This window comes from Schistocerca piceifrons, chromosome 3 (genome assembly GCF_021461385.2).
Source record: "Schistocerca piceifrons isolate TAMUIC-IGC-003096 chromosome 3, iqSchPice1.1, whole genome shotgun sequence".
Classification (NCBI taxonomy): domain Eukaryota; kingdom Metazoa; phylum Arthropoda; class Insecta; order Orthoptera; family Acrididae; genus Schistocerca; species Schistocerca piceifrons.
The window spans coordinates 716193809-716195934 of NC_060140.1; the positions used below are offsets into that span (position 1 = coordinate 716193809).

Genomic DNA, 2126 nt, shown 5'->3' on the forward strand with positions numbered 1-2126 from the left:
ATTGGTTGGTGTACTCAAAGAGCAAGGATGCTGTGTTCTCGTAAAGAACGGTGTAAGCGACTGGCGGCAGGTTGCTTCATATTTCGAAAGTCACAGGAAGTCTACCGAGCATTTGAATTCCCATAAAAAGTGGATCGTGTTTTCTGAGGAACTGAAAAAGTCATGGACTGTCAACGCCGATCATGAAAGGCTTCTGAATACTGAAAGCGAACATTGGTAAAATGTTCTTGAGCGCTTAATAGCAATAATTCATTTCCTGGGTTGGCAATGTATACCTTTGAGAGGAAGTACAGATACACTCTTTCAGCCTGACAACAGAAACTTCTTTAAACTCGTTGAATTATTCGGAAAGTTCGACACTGTAATGATGGAGCACCTGCACAGAGCAAAGCAAGGTGAGAACAAGGGTCATCATTATCTTGGAAAAGAAACACAGAATGAAATAATTCATCTTATTGGATCATCTATAATCAACAACATTCTGTTGGTGATGAAATCTGCAAAATATTACAGTATAATTCTGGATTGCACACCAGATATTTCAAAAGTTGCAGTTATCGCACGTTTCGTCCAGGAGACAAGACTCGACGGGGTATACGATGTCCGAATTCGGGAGCATTTCCTGGGATTTCTTCCAGTGCCCGATTCTTCAAGCTCCACTTTGGCGCAGGTCGTACTCAAGCTCTTGGAAAATTAAAAAAAAAAAAACCTATTGTGTAATATCAGAGGGCAATGATACGACAATGGAGCTACCATGAAAGGGAAGAAGTCTGGTCTCCAGAAAAGAATTTCAGATATGAACAAGAGAGCATTTTATGTACCATGTAGCAGTCACTCATTGAATCTTGATGTAAACGATGCCGCTATGTCTTCTAAATATGCTGTTCTCATGTTTACAACAAGCTTGTATGACTTCTTCCCGTCCTCCGTACGACGTTGGGATGTCTTGAAGAAGTATCTGCCTAACCTGTCGCTGAAGCCACTGAACGATAGAAGGTGGGAAAGTCGCATCAATGCACTTACTCCCCTGAGGTTTCAAATTGGAGCCATTTATGATGCACTGGTTCAGATATCAGAAGAATTCGATGGCATGACCGCTCACGAAGCAACGTCACTTGCGAATCAAATAAAAATTACACTTTTCTCTCTTCTCTTGTAATCTGGTATGACGTTCTGCTTCACATCAGTGTAGTCAGTAAGACCCTTCAGACGATTTATATAAATGTTTCTGAAGCTGTGGAAATGCTTGAAAAAACGAAAGCATATTTTTTTGAGACCTGCAGAACAGAAGAAAAGTTTGTGTCTTTCTTGACGGATTCCGAAGAATTGGCTACAGAATTAGAGCTAGAAGATCTAACGTTACCATGTGTAAGCATTTCCCGGCGACGAAATAAGAAGCCAATACACTTTACCTATGAAGGAAGGGATGAGACAATAGATGACCCAACAAAACGTTACAAGATTGAATTCTACTATTATCTTTTAGATATAGTAATCACATCTTTGGATGAGAGACTCAATGAACTGAAATCTCATTGTGATTATTTTGATTCTCTCTATGACACCAGTGACCTGAAGAATGCACCTCCTGACAGCCTGGACACAAAGTGTAGAAACCTCGCAGCGATTTTGCAAGATCATGAGTCAAGCGACATTGATGCACTGGAGTTGAGGGAAGGACTAAAAGTACTTTCAACATTGTTGAAACCTGGAATAGGTCCAAAAGAGACTCTGAAGCTTGTAGGAGGACATAGTTTTTGCCCTAATGTTAATATTGCTCTGAGAATTCCCCTAACACCCCCAGTGACAGTTGCGAGCAGAGAGAGGGGTTTCTCAAAACTGGAATTGATAAAGACATACCTCTGAACAACGATGAGCCAAACTCGTTTGAATGATCTTGCAACAATATCGATTGAGCACGAGCTTGCATAGGACTCAAATTACACAGTTCGTGTGAAAGAGTTTGCACAAGCAAAAGCCAGGAAGGTTCGATTTGTTTAGTATTTTAAAAAATTTTTGTATAATGATCAGTGTCTTGGTTATTTACTGTGTTGTTTCTTATTTTGTTCAACATTATATAGTTATTGTAAATATTATTGTTCAAACCAAATTATCGTTAAATTGTA

The 2126-nt window shown here is 39.5% G+C and overlaps 1 protein-coding gene across 1 annotated transcript; it reads left to right on the top strand.

Moving 5' to 3' along the window:
• The first annotated feature begins 1242 nt into the window (after positions 1-1242).
• LOC124788989 lies at positions 1243-1866 on the top strand. Its single transcript, XM_047256277.1, has one exon. The coding sequence runs from the start codon at positions 1243-1245 to the stop codon at positions 1864-1866; it is 624 nt and encodes a 207-aa protein (XP_047112233.1).
• Positions 1867-2126: the final 260 nt, after the last annotated feature.

Excerpts from the sequence above, each read along its gene's own strand:
- LOC124788989 (XM_047256277.1), top strand. The coding sequence starts at position 1,243 with ATGCTTGAAAAAACGAAAGCATATTTTTTTGAGACCTGCAGAACAGAA.